The sequence below is a fragment of the Paramisgurnus dabryanus genome, chromosome 13 (genome assembly GCF_030506205.2).
Source record: "Paramisgurnus dabryanus chromosome 13, PD_genome_1.1, whole genome shotgun sequence".
Classification (NCBI taxonomy): domain Eukaryota; kingdom Metazoa; phylum Chordata; class Actinopteri; order Cypriniformes; family Cobitidae; genus Paramisgurnus; species Paramisgurnus dabryanus.
The window spans coordinates 16,795,014-16,812,161 of record NC_133349.1 but is presented as its reverse complement, the minus strand read 5'-3'; the positions used below and the strand labels follow the sequence as shown (position 1 = coordinate 16,812,161).

The window sequence follows — 17,148 nt, the reverse complement described above, 5'->3', positions numbered from 1 at the left end:
ATCTTCGAGAGCGTGAATTTGAACAGATTTGGAACAGTACAGTACATACGATTACAGACTAATAAGCACATGTAACATACATGTGCAAACTCGCGCACACACATTCACACACACAGCCACACTGAGCACGCTCGGTGGAGGACTGAAGTAAAACCCTACAGGTTGACTGCAGACTTGTTCTTTATAGACCCCGATTTTCCATGAATGCCCGCACTTAAGATCCATAGTCAACTGAATGCACGCTCCCAACAAAAGAGGGCCACCATTGTACCAATATCTTCCTACAAAAAAGGGGGGAACTTGGGTAGACAAAATGTAGGGACAAAAAAAAGAATGTTTTTTAATTTAGACAAGACTGACCCACAGAGCACAAACATATTTACAAGCTCCATAAACAAAAGTAAAAACGCTCCTCTTCATTTCCCACCCCCAAAAAAGCTCAGAGGTTCACCTTCTCACTTTATATCTAAAATAAAAATTATGAAAATAGAGGTTGTGCAGGCAGCGGCAGTGCTGTGTAGGCATTGCATGACTGCTGGGTTCTGGGTTGGGTCGTGATGCGGATGTGATGTCACAGCTCGTCCCGGTCCCTGAGGATGGTGTAGCGTGTCTCACTGGGGGCTAATTTCTGAAACGAACTTTCTGGAGGATTGCTGGCCACCTCTCCGTTCTCCTCCTGTTGGATGCACAGAGTCATGAATTTTAAATGTGGAGATCAAGATCCACCCCACCATATATATGCACAACGACAGGAATCAAGTCCGTAGCTGGCAAGCATCAAGGCCACGAGGTTCATTCTGCGACACGCTCATTCAAATGTCAGCACATGCATTTTATCCAGACATGGGCTTAATTAATATATGCCTGCATTAATTACTTTCGATTAACACATTCTTTTCAGCGATTTGGTTTGGGAAAGTGTGCTGAACTCCCAACCCGGGTAAAGTGCTTGGCACAATGGGCCACTTAAATCAGTGCAGAGTGGACAACGCTGATTTCGAGCGAAATGTCATCTTGATATGCACAAGCAAAACAGAAAATGAATGCAAACCCCTTAATATGGCATAATGATGAGCTGTAAAAACTCCATTACAAGCAATAATACTAACAAGGGTCAGTTTATAATCGTGGAACATTTTTTTTGGTTATGCAGGTTCTCGACTGATAAATCTGTGTTCAAAAATACTCAATGTAAAAGAGTTTATTATCACATTATGTACATGTCAAGCTGCTTTTTTATCAAAATTTTGGTGCATCACCACCAATCACACATGTCTGACCTGTCCTGGAGTGCTGTCTGTGGGATCTGGGCCGTGATGAAACTCTCTGTGCAACTTTCCTGAATGCAGGTCCAATACAAACTGCCTCAGCTTTCCTGGAACCCTGCACATATACACAAAACATCGTAAAACAGTCATACGAAGGACAAAAAAAATCTAAACAACAAACAGGACCATGCAAACAGCGTCACTGATCAGATAAGAGCCTCTAGAGAGCCGACAGTCTCCAAAAGCATAGTATTTTAACAGGATAATAGCATCATGTGTACTGCCAGAGACGCCATTGATACGTGAAACCCCCTGGCCAATCAGCTACATCAAAGACTGAAGGGAAGCAGGCTGATAACGCCGTGATTGGATAATGGGATATGTAGAGTGCTCAAATTGGGTAATGAAATAAGGCATGCACTGAATTATATTGCATTCTGCCATACACAGCCTCCGGTGTTATAAATAACTACTATATTGTCGTAAAGTAGTAATAACATGGTTATAAACTATTAAAAATGCTTCTACGCAAACATTACAGCTATCAAGTCAAGTATTGCTAAATTAATTGGCTGAACTGGTTAAAAAAATGACCCCTGAAGCCTGCTCTCAGTCACGCACATCTTTGTGGCTGTGTGTTTATTGCTCTTGGGCCGAGTCTAGAATCGTCGTTTAATTGGTAGGTGTCTGGAACAAGAGATAACCTGCAGGGAAGGAGACTGAAATATCTCAGCGTTAAACACAGAGAAAGCAGGTGCTGACGAGTGCGATACTTACGCGAGATCGTTGAATTCTGGGAAGACGTACATGTGGCGGAAACTATCTATGGCAATTACAGGGCAGTCAGCAGGTGTCTTCTGTATGTGTAGCAGAGGGTGCCGAAATTTATCACAGTCGGCGTGAAGGAAATTTATAGAACCTAAAAAAAAGAAAGACATCCCAAGTTAACTTAGATATATATGGGGAATATAGGTCTGTTTTTAAACCTACTATGAGAAATTCACTTTTAAATGTTGTTTAACGCAATTGACCTATGGCTAAGCCACGCCCCCTCCACTCACTTGGACAAACAATCAACATTCGGTGACGGGCAGCTGTCACAGTAGGAGACATTTCACAGGAGGCAACTAATGATTTTTTGAGACAGAAAGACTATATATCATCTCGAAGTCACCAAAAGGGCCTTAACTATGCATTGGAGGGTTATATTAATAATTTTATTGTTGAGAAGGTCGATGAAAAGAAAGATAAAATTTACAGGTCACAGTGTAAACGTAATAAACCACATCTCGTTGCCATCATAATCAAATTAAATATGTACTGGTCGAAGTTGCATACGTTTCCAAAACAAGCCTTTTTACCATCTTTACCAAGAGTACCTCTCCTTTTAGTTTGGTGCTACAGTATTTATTCAGCACAACATTGCGTTTACAAATAACATTTGCTATCTCGGTTATTTACGTTAATGAAGCTAAGTGACATAATGTACAATGCAGCTAGAAGCTAACGTTTTCTAATGTCAGGCTAACGTTACATTAGAGATGTTAAAGATAACGTTCAAATACGTTGTTTACTTAGCTGAGAACAGATGTAGACATCCTTGTTTAATTTATCTACGTTTAGTTGGTGTTGTGGTCTACGTTACTGATAACTTAAAGGATTAGTCAATTTTCTTAAAAAAATCCAGATAATTTACTCACCGCCATGTCATCCAAAATGTTGATGTCTTTCTTTGTTCAGTCGAGAAGAAATTATGTTTTTTGAGGAAAACATTCCAGGATTTTTCTCATTTGAATGGACTTTAATAGAGCCCAACATTTAATACTTAACTCAAGACTTAACAGTTTTTTTTCAACAGAGTTTCAAAGGACTCTAAACAATCCCAAACGAGGGATAAGGGTCTTATCTAGCGAAATTCATTTTTGACAAGGAAAAAAAGCACTTTTAAACCACAACTTCTTGTCTATCTCCGGTCCTGAAAAGTGCCAGTAAATGCGCAGTGACGTAGAAAAAGTTACACGTTACATATATGAAAAGCACATTTGCAGACCATTTTAAAAAATAAACTGACACAAAGACATTAATTAGTATCAGTTGACATACAACAACGTCGGAACGGTCCTCTTTCTCCACACTTGTAAACACTGGGGCGTCGTTTTGCGTTCATCCTCTGTGACCTGTGACGTGATGATGTATTGCGTAAGGTCGCGCTGGCCCTTTTCAGGACCAGAGATAGACGAGAAGTTGTGGTTTAAAAGTGCTTTTTTTTCTTTTCAAAAATGACAATCATTTTGCTAGATAAGACCCTTATGCCTCGTTTGGGATCGTTTAGAGTCCTTTGAAACTCCGTTAAAAAAAACTGTTAAGTGTTGAGTTAAGTATTAAGTGTTGGGTTCTATTAAAGTCCATTAAAATGAGAAAAATCCTGGAATGTTTTCCTCAAAAAACAAAACAAAAAAAAAAACACATAAATTCTTCTCGACTGAACAAAGAAAGACATCAACATTTTGGATGACATGGTAGTGAGTAAATTATCTGGATTTTTTTTTAATCGAGAGGAGACATTTATCTTGGTTGAGATGAGGCTTGGGAAAGGTTAAAAAATACACAACGTCACCCAGCCTCTCGGGATACCTAGTACCCCATATGCACACTGTTTGACCATTTTAAACTTAAAATGACCAAAAAAAAAAACACATAAAAATGAATGAAAACTGACTAACTGCAATGCATTCAATGGATGTAAAAGCAGAGAATGTCCGAGTGCATTGGGTTAGCTATGCGCACTGTGATTGGCTCATCGCGTTTGGGGGCGTGGTTTAGCCATAGGTCAATTGTGTGTTGCCTGTGTGTGTACACAACCACCCTGTAATGATAAAAATCTGCCCACTCTTTTTTTTTTTTAATACCTGTTAAAACAGTATCATGGGACAAGCAAACCACTGACATCACTTTGCCCAGGCCCAACCCACAACCAACCAAAGACCACAGTTAGTTCCTAATTTCTATTTTAAATCTTCTTTACATTATTCATTACCAACATTATGAACAGAAAAGTAAGATGATTGTCTTATTAAAAACGGTGTATGTTTTTTGCATAGATAATAGTAAATGGGGAGCTCATTTGCATAAAAAACAGCACTTTTTCCTGCAGACCCAAAATGTGCCTTTTCAACATAACAAATGATGTATAGGATATTTGGACATGAAACATCACAGGCACATTCTTGGGAGACCTGAGACTAATATTATATCTTAAAAAATTGCCATATTAGGTGACCTTTAAATCACTCAACCTGGAAACCAAATAAAAGGTATCAGGTTAAAAGTGATTACTTTTAAGAAAAAAGGTCTTTTTAGGTTATCAAGTTTTTAGTATCGATAGATGTTCATTTTGTTAGATACCCATCTCTGGAGGTATAATCAATTTAACTCATAATTAAACAACATACAAGTCAGACGGTCTCTTCCTGTTTAAGTGGGAGGTTTTTGGCCAAAATAAGCTGTTAGTTTAAAGTCTCATTGCATGCAACTAGGGTTCGCAGCTTACTGGCTGTGTTTCAAACCCTTTTTCTGTTGTGCTACGAAATGGTGACCACGCAGCATCGATGACCTCTCCGTGCGTACCTTTCTCGCTGATCAGCTGGCGGGCCACTTCTTGCTGGAACTTCTCCAGGCTCTCTGTGTCGTCCTTTAGATGGAAGAGGATCAGGAATGGGATGCCTTCTTCCGTCAGTTCCTTCACACACACACAAAAAAAAAACGATGTTCATTTCTGAGATTTAAAGCATGCAGGAGAGTATGCATGGCGCAGCTGAGCAGGGGCGGGACAGCGGTGCAGATCTGTGCAGTCGCTTGGCAACAGGCGCAGAAGCTTTGAGAAGTTCAAAACAATTGAAAACATGTGGTCGAGTAAATCAAAAGAAAAAACCCACACCCACTAAAGGACATGGCATGTGGACTACTTTAAAACACAAACACACTTGAATCGCACACACTCGGATGTGCTCGAGTGTGGGAAAAGTACACTGAGGGGGAGGGGACTTTTCTTATGCAAATGAGGAATGTGATGTTCGACTGAACTGTTAGATGTACACAAATCAATATGCATACATAAGACACAAAACAAACACGTTAGACAACATGCAGAAGACTTATACAAAGATGTATGGGAATAGGAAAATGATACCTCTCCATTTTCAAAAGTGATTTCTCGGACTAAGGGCACACACTTGTCCTGCGCCCAGGCATAACTAAGGTCAAAGTTCGTGAGTGAGCCCATGAAGACCATGTCAGGAGTGTTTTCTCCTAATGGCTTATAAATAATATTATCACCACTGAACCTCTCTGCTTTAGAGACCTCCCTAAAAAAAGAAAAGAAGAGAGGACAGAGATTTAGAAATTGTGTCAGTGAGTTTATTAAAGGTCACGTTCTTCCTGATTCAATTTTTCAAACTTTAGTTAGTGTGTAATGTTGCTACAATAGCATAAATAATATCTGTAAAATGATAAAGCTCAGCGAACAAAGCCTACAGCGAATGGCTGGTTTGGACTACAGCCCTCTACTTCCTGCTTTAATGACATCAGTAGAACAGTTTTTTGACTAAACTCCGCCCACAGGACTACGTCAGTCGCCAGCTAAGCTCAAGCGGCTCTGCTAAGCTAAGCTGCTGTCGAATCACAACACACTAAACAAACTACACAATCAGAACTCGATACGTATTTCTGAAGGAGGGTCTTCATACAACAAGGAAGACATCAGCCTGTTTTTAGGACAGTGAAAACAGCCCAATTCAGATAAGTAAATTGTGTGAAAAATACCATGTTTTTTTACACACAAAACATGAACACATGTTATATTGTGCACTGTAAACACAATCAAAGCTTCAAAAACCCAGAAAGAACGGGAACTTTAAGGAAAAAACACTTATTGGTGATCAATTTTTTTACATATTTTGATCAAAAATGGTAAACACACAGTTGATGGTACCCTCTGACTTCCATAATACTTGGTTTTCCTACTATGGAAGTCAATGGGTACCATCAACTGTGTGGTTTTAAACAACATTAGGATGAGTAAATGATGACATGGGTGAACTATCCCTTAAATGTTTATTTAAAGAAAATGTTTAGCCAGAAATTACATTTTTTTCACTTAAAATCACTTTTTTGTTTTCGATATTCTCCATTTCACATATTTGAATGGTTGTGGTTTGATTATGACACATAAAAACTGATGCTGTTAAACATCAAAGACCATATGTGACCCTGTCTGTGAAATCCAGGCTGAAAAGTCTCATAATGCAATTATGATATTAGCAGCATCAAGTTTGATTTCACTCATTGATTTTACTTCAATTTCAATCTTTGACGTGACCTTACTTAGTCACTATTAAAGATATCAAGGTTATATATTCCCAGAATGTTCTTAACATCATGTAGGATAATTTTATGTAGAAAACTGTAATTACAAAGAACACCTAGTTGGGTTTTCACAGGCAGGGTCACATTTTTAAATGTGGATCAAATTCTAGTGCAGGGGTCTCTAAACTTGTGAGCAAGGGCTATCACAATGGATAAAACAATCTGGAGGGCCACTTTTTTGATATAGTCTTCTCAAAACTTTTATTGTTTTAAATATTTAATAAATAAATAAGTTAATAAATTGAGGAACCATTAAAACCATGTTGGAGACCACTGTTCTAGAGCTTCAGAATACTCTAAAGATAACAAACATTTTATAGGAATGACTTTTAAAGGGATAGTTCGGCCAAAAATGATATTAAACCCATGATTTACTCACCCCCAAGCTGTCCGAGTTGCATATGTCCATAGTCCATAATAATAAGAGAGTATTAGCGTAGTGTACGCACTTTTCTTAGTGACGGATGACAAATTCGGAGGGCGGGGGCACAGAGCAGCAGCTGAGTAGCCTCCGTAGGCTGCGTAAGCTCTCATCCTGAATGCGGACGCGACTAAGATGGCAGCGCTACCGGAAGGTATTTATTTACGTTAATAAAGTTTTAAATATGGATATTTCTACAACAACACCGCGCGGATTACCCTCAGAAAACCTTTGTTTATCATCCTGGAGCCGTTTGGATTTAATTTGTGAAGGATGGACGGACTTTTTTTGGACTTGAAGGTCGTGGACCCCGTAACATTACATTTAATCAACTGAAAGATCTAAAACATTTTCTAAAATATCCGAAAATGTGTTTGTCTGAAAAACGATGGACACATGCAACTCGGACAGCTTGGGGGTGAGTAAATCATGGGTTTAATATCATTTTTGGCCAAATTATCCCTTTAAGTTTAAGGTTTTTATTTTTGCTTTTTTGAGCTTGACATACTTGCCAACTATAAACTGTTGTTGTATGGCAAACAACTGTATGAACATTCCTCAAAACTGAGGGTGAGTAAATACAAACTGGTTATTTATTCATCAAATGTGTCTGAATTCTCTCTCTTACCCAAAAGCTGCCATAAAAACACAGTCATCTCTTAGGATGTTGGCCACTTTCTCATAAATATGATAGTTGTCTGAGTCCTTTTGCTCAAAGTAACCAATGATGGTGCGTTTACTCCTCTGAAAGAGAGAGAGAGAACATTAAGATAACAAGACAATGAACTCCTATCAAGAATGATTGGTAATCCAGACTCTATAGTTCTCTGTGATTATAAAATACTCACATCTATAGTGCTGATCTCCTCCAGACTCTGAACCTCTTTGACTGGATCCACTTTCTGTTGGCGGATGAAATCAGCAATAGCGGTCACTGACCTCTGACCCCTGTACTCTCGCTTCATCATCATGCCATTTCTGAACAGCTTCAGGGTGGGGTATTTACTTATCCTGTACCGCTGGGCTATATCAGCTATCAGAAAAAAACATTAAAGAAATATGAGTCTATACAAAAATACAGATGTATTACAATAGACTAAGGTGTTTTGTTAGTGGTACCAATGCAAAAGTCATAGGTTTGATCCACACATACTGATAAAAATGGAATGATAAAAACTGAAATAAATATAAATGCAACAAACACACACACACAATGGGTGTCTCTGTGGCTCAACTGCAAGTGCATTGCATTTGCACAGCAAAGGTCATGGGTTCAATTCCCAGGGAACACACATATTGATAGTGTATAGGTAAGTCACTTAAAAGTGTTTGCCAAATGCATAAATGTCGAATGAAGTGCCATGACTTCTCTTATCACACTACTTCCTGTTTGTTTTTTGTTTTTTTTTAATTCACAAAAAAAATTGAGATTTGTGTTATGGCCATTTTAAGTATGTAAACCAGAAAATCTGCTTAATTCACATAAGAAAGAGGAGAACACCAAGCATACTCAGCTTAGGAAAACAACAAAATCACTTTCAGTGTTTAAAATTATGTTTAGGACAAATTATAGCTAAAGGTCAGAGGTTAAGGTTAGACTTTTAAAGAAACAGATTGACAGAGCTTATAATTCCGAGCACAAAAAGATAAAGAGAGACGAAATGAAAGAACTAAATGAAAGAAAGCAAAGGAGAGATCGAGGGACCATAAGAAGGAAAGAGGGAGGGGCCGAGACATGAAAGTCAACTAATGTGGGGGGTAAATACTCTAAAGCCGATGGGCTGGAATCAGTCATGAGCCGTGTCTCTCTCTCACACACACCCACGCTGTGGGGTATCTTTGAGCTGACTTCACTTCACAGAAGATGCAGTTTTGTCATTAAACCATCAAACACTTTACAAGACATCAATAATTCTCTTTAATTTGCTTTATCTCAAAGGCTAAAGCGATGTGTGTGCCTAGGCGTGTGTCTATAAACTCACAATGTTGGTCGCAATCCACCCGCGCGAACACCACCTGTGTAGCTTCTGGATATTCCTCCCTTACTATATTTGATGCCTCCTCGAATATAGGGTGAAGCATTTGACTGAATCGACACCTGCAGAAAATAAACATATCTAAAATGAGCACAGATCAGTTAAAGTACTAGTTGTGCTGCTTTACTATTTCTTACTAGGTTGAAAGGATAATTATTATTTAATTGAATTATGGGACGGTCTTCCGGACAGGGATTAGACTAGTCCTAGACTAAAACAAATGTAAGAGCTGTCCAAACTAAAATACATCAATGCCCTTTGTTTTGCCTCAAAATGCGCACAAGTGTTGTTTTAAGTAAGGCGTGTTTGTTAAAACTATTTATATTTCATAAGTAAACTAAGGCCTAGTCCTGGCTTAAACTAATCCCTGTCTGGAGTGTTAGATTAGTGATGCAAAAATGATTCAGTGACCACTGTTTTGTCTTCTGCAAAACAGCTGTGGTAGTTTCATATCTCTTGTATCAATTTTCTTGTATACTGAAATCATATTAGTAGTTACTAGCCATAACGTTAAAGTAATTGTAACAAATTTCCCTTTAAATATGACGTAGACAACCTACTGGACACATCCAAAAAAAAAGAGTGTGCAAATATCTTAATGCATCTAACGCTAACACACTAATTGAATCAAATTAAATAAAAATGGAAACAACTCTTATCTCCCTTTCTGAATATTACACATCTGGAGGCGTCAGAAGACAGACAGCCACTCACCAGTCTGCATAGAAGTTGACTAGAGCCACCCCTGCATTGTCTGTGGAGAAAACCATGTGGTTTTATTTTAAGCAGAATTACTACAATGACAAAGCACCGTTAGACAACTCAGAAACGCACACCCACATATATGACACAGGTGCACAGGTCTGATGGAGTCAAAGCCTCATTCAAACACGAAAGTAAACATGTCAACTACTCACTAAGGATGTCATCGATGTTTCCAGAATCCAGACTGGTTATCTCTCCTCGTCCTGGAGTATACAGACTTGTTACCTGCCAACAACAGATGTGATTTCTTCATAAAACTGATCTGCAGCCTTATGTTTATATGATCATCCGAGTCATAACAGTAAAAGAGGCATTGGTAGATTATCATTGAACAATTATACGTTTAATCTATAATTAAACTCTAAAATAAACAAAGTGAATTTTTATTGAGGTGTAAATTGATCAATGTTGCCTAAAACGGTTTGTGTACAGGGCTCGCAAAATTTCTAAGGCGCTCTTCAGTTTTTTGGTAGCCCAAAATGAATGCAAGTAGCCTTAATAAAAGACATTATTTTAATGTAGAATATTGAGACAAAACATCTATCAAAACACAAATAACACACATAAATAATCAAATTACAATCATTAATACAAATATTTGCTTCTAACTGAACTGAAATTTCTATAAACTTCAGATAATAATGCCACTCGATGTTAAGGGCATAGCAATGTTCCTCAATTAGTTTTCACCATGGGCCAAATTTTGCCAATACAAAGCCTAAAGGGCAACTTGACCACAATGTTTGCTCTGCTATTCTTGTTGTAATTTTTGATACTGTTGATTTTTTTAACAAACAAAAAAATCTGGATTTCCATGCAAGCCAACTGTTCCTGCTCATATCCACACTGGATAAACTCACCATTTAATAATGGTTCAATTGGTCACAAAACTTACAGTTTGGATCATACAATGTTTTCCAGTTACACATTGGATAATGTTTCCGATCACAAAAATAGTGGCTACTGTCGCTTTAAGAGCGAGTTCTGCACAGAGTCACATACTGTGGCCTTTTTTGCAATTCTCTTCTCTGCACATGCAATCTACATCACTTTTAAGCTTGCTGAGTGAGATTTCATTTTTTTCGTGAGGATAGTAATGACTGAAAGGACGAAATTTGCGCAACAGATCCAGATCGTCAATGAGAATTCAGTACTGCTTGCTTGCGACTTTGCGCGAAACTAAGTAAATGCAAGCGGACATTTAAACCTGATTTAAATACCTAAGGCCTGAATTACATGCACCATTATTACCCCCAAAAAATCTGTAAGAGAATGCAAAACATTTAAATATACTCCTCCCTATAAGTCAAGCTGGCCCGACGGCAGGGCGGGGATGCATTTTGGTAGCCGACTGCAAAGCACAATAGCCCCGGGACGTCGGGCTAACGATTTTGCGAGCCCTACAGTGTATGTTTGTATCCTCCCTATGAAAAGCAAATAACAGCTCCATGAAACAGACCACAGCAAACAAAGACACAGCAAGAGCACACACAGTTTTCCACAGGACAAGGAAACAAATGCAAAACATTTCAACACGTACACTAATGCTAGTCTGTTTGGTTCTCCTAACCTACGATGCATATCAAAAAGATATGTTGACTATCTGGTCCAAAGTATAGAGTCGAGGAAACTAAGCTGTTCTAGAAACACATGACATGAAGGTGGTTTAAGAATATTACAACATAGGCTATGTAACAGGTCATGTATAGGCAGCCGATTGTTATAGCAGAAATAAGCCATGACAGTGTGATCAGGACCCAACGTCAACATGTTTTGTATTACACTGAACTGGTTTATTTCGTGATAACAACCGGCTGCCTGTACATTATCCTGCTTATTACAAGGCGATTTACCCTTAAAAGGAGGTAAGGAACATTAAATATTGATTTGAAATCATTTTTAATAATGCAGACCTTCCGCAAGGAAAACCAGTTTACTTTCGATTTTAAAATAAGATGTTCAAATGTCACGAACACACTATTTGGTTTAATCATTTGTAAATATAATGTCATATATATTATTTAAAGACATTTACATTTAATTTTTATTTAATATTAAACTGTACCCGTCAAAATGATTTGCAGCATTCGGGTAACATTGTATTATTAGTTTTGAGCATATGTTATCTGGGAATAACAAAGCTGCAAATGTCACAACTGGCCAATCAGAATCAAGCATTCCAACGAGCCGTGTAATAAATATATACAAAATAAGGCTTTAAGATTGAAACCCTGCAAACATGTTCTAGATAAGTGCTGTTTCATTTTTAATACTCATTCAGCATGTGGTGCTCTATCTCTACCCTTAGTACCATGCTGTTTTAGAAGGATCATCCATACAAACTTGGATTATTTAAAAGATTAATCTTTCCATTCGTATTATTATTATAATATTTATTCAATTACCAGTATCTCTGACCATTTATCAGTTCACACTGTTTTATGACTCTTACTAGACAAACAACATGCAAATTTGTTACCAGCTCTATGCTATTCCGGAAAATGTAGACAATTTGCCAGCAACAGCTTTGGTAGTATAGCCTATATTTAATTATCTGTCATTGTGATACAAGACCCATTCTTGTTGCTTTCCCGCTAGACAGACTTTAATCTTCTCTATGCCTTTTTATCAAGCATCAGTCTAGTTCACCTGAGATGACCTTTATTCAACAGAACTAATTTTCCAACTTCTAATTACTCCAAAAGCCTGTAATAGGAAAGTACATGGAGGCTATACTAAAATTCAATGACATTTTTCAAAAGCAAAAAACTTGTGGAAACCGACTGTTGAGAAGTTCACAAAGTTCATTTTTAACAGTTCACAAACTTGAACTTTATCCTTTAGTCATGTGATGGCATGATCATTGTGGCTGATGGTATGAATAATCAGGTGAATGTATGTGCACTTATGTAATGGGACATGGCTGTATTTGATAAGTATTTGATAAGTCCCTGCCTGTACAGTGTTTGTTGATGCCATATGTACAAAACAGTTACAGTACAGTTACCGACATGTTGAGTAAAATTGCTACATAGGTGATCATAGATGGTTTCAGCAGTAACAACATAAACAAACGGCTTTTGTGGAACAGAAGTAACTTCCGATAAACTTCCACAACAAATGTGTTAAAATAACACAAAATGTGTTAAACAGGATAGCACAAAACAATGTGTTAAAATGAACACATCCTTTCTTAGAATGTATATTTCTGATAACAAGCAAAATAAACAAGTAGATTACCTTAGTTCAAATCATAGCCAAAGTGTATCAAAATCTACTACACTGAGCTAATTTTACTGTGTAAAATGTGTAACATATAGGGCTGTAACGATGAATCGTGTGTCCCATTAAAAAGTCTGAAATCGATTCTGAATCGCAAGGCTACGACTCTGTGTTTCATGCACAGCTTGTGCATGTACTACGGCATTTGGTAAGTAGGAAGTCTTTATCAATCTAAAATCATTATGAGTCGGAGTCGTTTATAACGTGAATTTAAAAAGGAACACTCATTAAACAAAATCCTTCAAAATATTCTTTATTATCATGAAAATACCTGAAATAATCTGAAGAACAGCGATATAAATATTCCTGTAGACATTTTCTGGAATAGCGTTGGATAGGATACTTCTTCTGTGGCAAAAAGGGAGTTTCTGCACGAGAGCGTCCCCTGGCTTTGGGATGTGCCGGGATTTCACCGTAATTCATTAAAATTCATTAATTGAGAAAACGCGCATTTGCACGATTCATCGTTACAGCCCTAGTAACATATATGTTAACTACAGATCGGCTGCCAAACCTCCATGATCGACATCTTTCCTTGTCTTTGGACGCAAATGCTTTGGTTTCCTAATGAAACCGTCTATATAACTGCAGGTACGTTTGGCGTCCAGAGACATTTTTTTTTTTGCTTTTTCAAATGGTTATATTTTAATTATTTGGTACTCATTGTCATGGATCCCAAGATGTTACAGGCCATACAATAATATAATATATTCTGTAAAAAGTGTTACATAGCTGAAAACCATGACTTCCTGTTGTCCAAATTAGCCAGTGTCAATCATGATACCAGCAAGGTACAGTGACAACGTTGACAGTATGTAACAGAACTGGAAGTTGTAAACAGTGAAACACACACACTAACACATACAGGACTATCACTTTCCTAACAAAGTTTATTTATGGCTTCAGAAGAGTTGGAATATAGTGCATAAGTTTAAAATGCTTTCATGGTCCTTTTTGAAGCTTTATAGCTACTGAAGTCATCTCATCCAAATCATCCAGAAGTAATATGGGCAACTTCAGAATGACACAAGGATGCATAAATGATGACAGAATTTTCATTTTGGGTGAACTATCCTTTAATGTATAATAATAATACCAATTAAAACCTCAAACTTGTCTAAAGTAATATCCAAAACACACTGAGTCATTTGTGATCCTTTACAATAAAATTGACAGCTGCTAAACAATGCTGCCTGAAATCAAATCATCGTCTAATCTCACAGAGAACTCAAGTATCCAACTGTTACAACAAACACACGACTCCACATGATCTCAAACATTCAAATCACAAAGTAAAATATAACAGCTAGACCACCAACCAACACGAGGCATGGCTTCATTAAACAAATCTAGATCCACAGATTTCCAATTCACAATGATAGTTAACATCACAAAATGTTTTTCTTAAAAGCATAATCAATGTATATTGGGACTTTCTGAGGTTAAGACAGCTGGTTCTACAACTAAAGTACATTTTTACCAGTTCACTTCCTTTTCTTTTGTATGCAGCTGTCCATGTGTGACCTTTGTTAAAGATCTGGCCTGGTAACCTCTGTTGGTTCAAGTCCTACAACAGTGATCTACAATTTATTACCCCGAGACAAAAAAGTCGAACACCACGATGCTCCATGTGTATAGCAAGACGCAAAACATCTCAAAGCACATTTTAAGTCAACCTGTGTTGTTAAGTGATTATAAAAAGTTAATAATTTAAATATCTATCCCTTGTTGTAATATGCATTACGTTCAAAGGGAGGAAACCAAATTCCTTCCAAATTGCTTGTTCGATGCACTGATGTCATTACAACTGAAACAGGAAGTAAGGGCGGGGCAAATTTAGTGATTCCTCCTGCTTTTAAAATAGCCAGTTGCGGTTAGTTCACTATACACCCTGGAATCTAAAAAAGCCCTGTATCTTAATTTGCATACAATTCATCCTAAATAGTAAGGGCGTAATGATACATTGCGAGATTCTGCTTGCTATGCTCCTCAATAAATGATGGTGAAATGCAGCTACATTCAAAACTCAGAGGGCGCTCTTGTGCAGAAACTCAATATGCGCTGCTGAAGAAGTACCATTACACAGGCAGCTCCAGGAAATGTATTTGCATATTAGTATGCTGTTCTTCAAACCTATCTTTATGATTATAAAGAATATGTATAATGATCATGCTTGACGAGTGTTGCTTTTTCAAATGCATGTTATAAATGACTCAAACTCACAGTGATTTTAAACTGATAAGGACCTACTGATCAAAGACCCATAGTGCATAAAAGAGTTGTGCATGATGGTCTTTGCGATCCAGAATTGATATTAGACAGGTTTTATTAGTGTGTATCGCAAATTATCACTACACTCCTACAAATAGTATTCAAAAATAGAATGATTATACCACAATACTTGCATGCTCTTTTGCTATGCCATAAAAATATATAGCCATCTATAACCAAAAAAGTACATACTTTTAGTGCATAGTGTAAGTCAGCAAATTGGGACCTAGCAAAGCTGAAATTATGTCATAAAAAACCCCGAGTTGGTGTAAGAGACTGTAACTTCTGAATGCTTATATCTTCTATAAATGGGAATTTTTTTTTATTTTTGGCACTACACTAGTTTATGATAACATAAGGACAACATATATTAAAAATAAAAAATAAACATGGGGACTTTACTTGCCATGCTAGATTAGGAACCATCGGGTTTAGCATTGCATTAATCATTAAAATATTATCGAGGCTAGAGCTTGTCAAAACCACATTGGCCGAAGACGTACTGGTGCTGTGACTTTCACCTCATGCTGTGATAAGCGAAACAGCAGAGGCCGCTTCCGGGTTGACAACCAATAGAATTCGGCCACAACAGAGAAGTTTACCAACCGGCTTCTTCATTGCGGAGTCACTAGAGGGGCATGAAACATATCCCAAAATATAGCCCTTTTACTCTATGGCTCTAAAGATCAGTGTTGACAGTGTTATATCGTATTATACGTAGTGCTTAAAGTGCCCAGTTCATTTTTTAACAGACTCACGTCAGAAAACTTTTTAGCTATGAATGGGAAATGGACACATGCATTGACTCGATATCAACAAGTTAAATTTAATAATTAAACCACATGCAAGCCTCTCATGCACTTAATATGGTCTGCGAGTGACGTGGGGGCATCTCTTGGTTTCAATTAATCATAAGCATCACTATAAAATAAACCTGTATTAGCTCATTAAACACTTGATATAAAACTGCCCAAAATACAGGTTTTGTGATCCAGGGCCCTTAGTTTGCTAACAAACGCGCTTAATGACGCTAAACTTGGTCAACCGTAACGTGTTTCTCTTTGTGCTTACCTATAAAAGGAAAATAGCTGACCATAAACTCTCAAAACGTCCCGTACTTGCAGCTATTTGATGAGTAAGTCCGGTTACTGTAGTAGCTGGTTAGCTACATTAGCCAGATGTCCAGTACTTTCTGATTTGTAGACAACTTATATTTATCATAAGCCACAATAGACCCTTAGAACTAATACAGTTAAGGTGGTCCAAATCTGGAAACCCTTTTACAATGACTCGTTAGATAATAATGTAATCAGGAGCAAGACATCCAAGTCTGGATAACCTACCAATTGCTAACGTTTAACTAGCTAGCACAAGTACACCTGAATGAAGTATGTTTATGAAAATCCGCGCGATTACTTAGCCACATACCAGTAGAAGGGTGAAGTAATGTAGTTCAGAAGCGGGTATGACTGATGATAATTTCATTGTATAGTGGTGTTGGTTGAGGTTACGATGTTGTTGAATCTTTCCAGTCTCGACACCACCTCCTTCTCGTCTGCTGCAGGAAAACAGGCAGCACATACGGCCAGGACTACGGGAACTGAAATTCCGGGTCTGTAAGGGTTTATGGGAAATGTAGTTTCATTTTAAGCCCACTGATGTTTGGTCAAACGGCATTTTT

The 17,148-nt window shown here is 37.6% G+C and overlaps 1 protein-coding gene across 1 annotated transcript; it reads right to left on the bottom strand.

Moving 5' to 3' along the window:
- Nucleotides 1-314: 314 nt before the first annotated feature.
- On the bottom strand, nt 315-17,049 carry erp44 (endoplasmic reticulum protein 44). The gene is made up of 11 exons (XM_065245516.2): nt 16,896-17,049; nt 10,067-10,139; nt 9,864-9,903; nt 9,096-9,211; nt 7,962-8,146; nt 7,742-7,857; nt 5,458-5,632; nt 4,896-5,007; nt 2,046-2,187; nt 1,281-1,383; nt 315-676 (listed from the first exon to the last, which is right to left on the bottom strand). The coding sequence occupies exons 1-11, from the start codon at nt 17,046-17,048 to the stop codon at nt 572-574; spliced, it is 1,320 nt and encodes a 439-aa protein (XP_065101588.1). The 5' UTR covers nt 17,049; the 3' UTR covers nt 315-571.
- Between the last annotated feature and the right edge of the window lie 99 nt (nt 17,050-17,148).

What these genes read in the sequence shown, in the direction of transcription:
- erp44 (XM_065245516.2), bottom strand. Translation starts at nt 17,048, where the DNA reads ATGTGCTGCCTGTTTTCCTGCAGCAGACGAGAAGGAGGTGGTGTCGAG. An exon ending in GTCAACTTCTATGCAGACTG is followed by an intron (nt 9,212 to 9,863) that starts GTGAGTGGCTGT and finishes TATTTTCTGCAG; the next exon opens with GTGTCGATTCAGTCAAATGC. An exon ending in AGGAGATCAGCACTATAGAT is followed by an intron (nt 7,858 to 7,961) that starts GTGAGTATTTTA and finishes TCTCTCTTTCAG; the next exon opens with AGGAGTAAACGCACCATCAT.